Here is a 434-nt window from a genome sequence, read left to right on the forward strand (position 1 = left end):
TGGAGGATCCGCTGCTGCTGCTGCTGCTGCTGCTGCTGCTGCTGTTGATGCTGCTGTTGTGGCTTCTTCTGGTGCGGTTTCCGTTTGAACTTGTGCTGTTGTTGCGGTTGCTGCGGTTTCCGTCTCAGGCGCTGCCACAGCTTCTGCCTGCGCTGCCGCACCTGCTGATGGGGAGCTGCATGGGCTGCTGTCGGTGTCACGCTGCATGCACTGTTGCTGCTGTTGATCATGATACTGAGCTTGTTGCTGCGGTTGCTGCTGCTGCTGCTGCTGTTGCTGCTGCTGCTGCTGTTGCTGCCGTAGCTCCTGATACATTTGCAGCGGCGGCTGAGGAAGATCCAGAAGGAACTGCTCAAGAGAAGCATCTTCCTGCCACTGCCAGTAATGCAGTTCCTGCTGGTTCTGCTGCAGTTGTTGCTGCTGAATCTGCTGCT

General features: G+C 57.4%; 1 protein-coding gene across 1 annotated transcript in view; it reads right to left on the reverse strand.

Moving 5' to 3' along the window:
* EMH_0001890 (DNA-directed RNA polymerase, related) overlaps nucleotides 1–365 on the reverse strand; it is a gene marked incomplete at both ends in the record, with an annotated part of 1704 nt that extends 1339 nt beyond the window's left edge. Inside the window, 1 exon segment of the mRNA XM_013495751.1 lies at nucleotides 1–365. Within this exon segment, the coding sequence (XP_013351205.1) occupies nucleotides 1–365 (365 nt within the window).
* Nucleotides 366–434: the final 69 nt, after the last annotated feature.

The sequence above is a fragment of the Eimeria mitis genome, genomic scaffold (assembly GCF_000499745.2).
Source record: "Eimeria mitis Houghton genomic scaffold, Emh_scaff173, whole genome shotgun sequence".
Taxonomy (NCBI): Eukaryota; Apicomplexa; class Conoidasida; order Eucoccidiorida; family Eimeriidae; genus Eimeria; species Eimeria mitis.